The sequence below is a fragment of the Myotis brandtii genome, unplaced genomic scaffold (assembly GCF_000412655.1).
Source record: "Myotis brandtii unplaced genomic scaffold, ASM41265v1 scaffold684, whole genome shotgun sequence".
In the NCBI taxonomy this organism is placed as follows: Eukaryota; Metazoa; Chordata; class Mammalia; order Chiroptera; family Vespertilionidae; genus Myotis; species Myotis brandtii.
This window is the reverse complement of record NW_005370673.1, coordinates 1,072,197-1,072,561: the sequence shown is the minus strand read 5'-3', so window position 1 is coordinate 1,072,561 and position 365 is coordinate 1,072,197. Positions and strand designations below refer to the sequence as shown.

At 66.0% G+C, this 365-nt stretch overlaps 1 protein-coding gene across 1 annotated transcript in view; it reads right to left on the bottom strand.

Moving 5' to 3' along the window:
- Positions 1-365, bottom strand: part of CARD19 (caspase recruitment domain family, member 19) — a 60,315-nt gene that overhangs the window by 35,896 nt on the left and 24,054 nt on the right. Inside the window, exon 6 of the mRNA XM_014529515.1 lies at positions 7-72. Coding sequence (XP_014385001.1) covers positions 7-72 — 66 coding nt within the window. The remainder of the gene's footprint in view (positions 1-6; positions 73-365) is intronic.

Genomic DNA, 365 nt, shown 5'->3' with positions numbered 1-365 from the left:
GGTTACCCCTATCGCTGAGCACGTGGCTGGCGGTGCCCGAGTCCAGGTCTGCGCACTCCAGGTCGGAGTTCTCTGGAAACAGAAGCAGAGGCGCAGTTGGTGGGGGCCAGAGAGGAAAGTGGTCGCCGGCCTCAGGAAGCCAAGGGGGCTGCCGAGGTCCCTCGCCCCCGGGCCCCCAGCCCCTGGCGGAGCTGGACCAGGCTGTGCTGCCACTGAGCCTCAGGCCCGCGTGGTGGAGTTGGTGCCGGGGAAGGGACCCTGCATAGTTGGGGGTCTCCTTTTGTCCACTTCCTGGGACACGGGGAGTCATGAAGGGGGGGCACTGTTCCCTCGTGACCATGAGGTGCCTGTCAAAGGTCTGACCA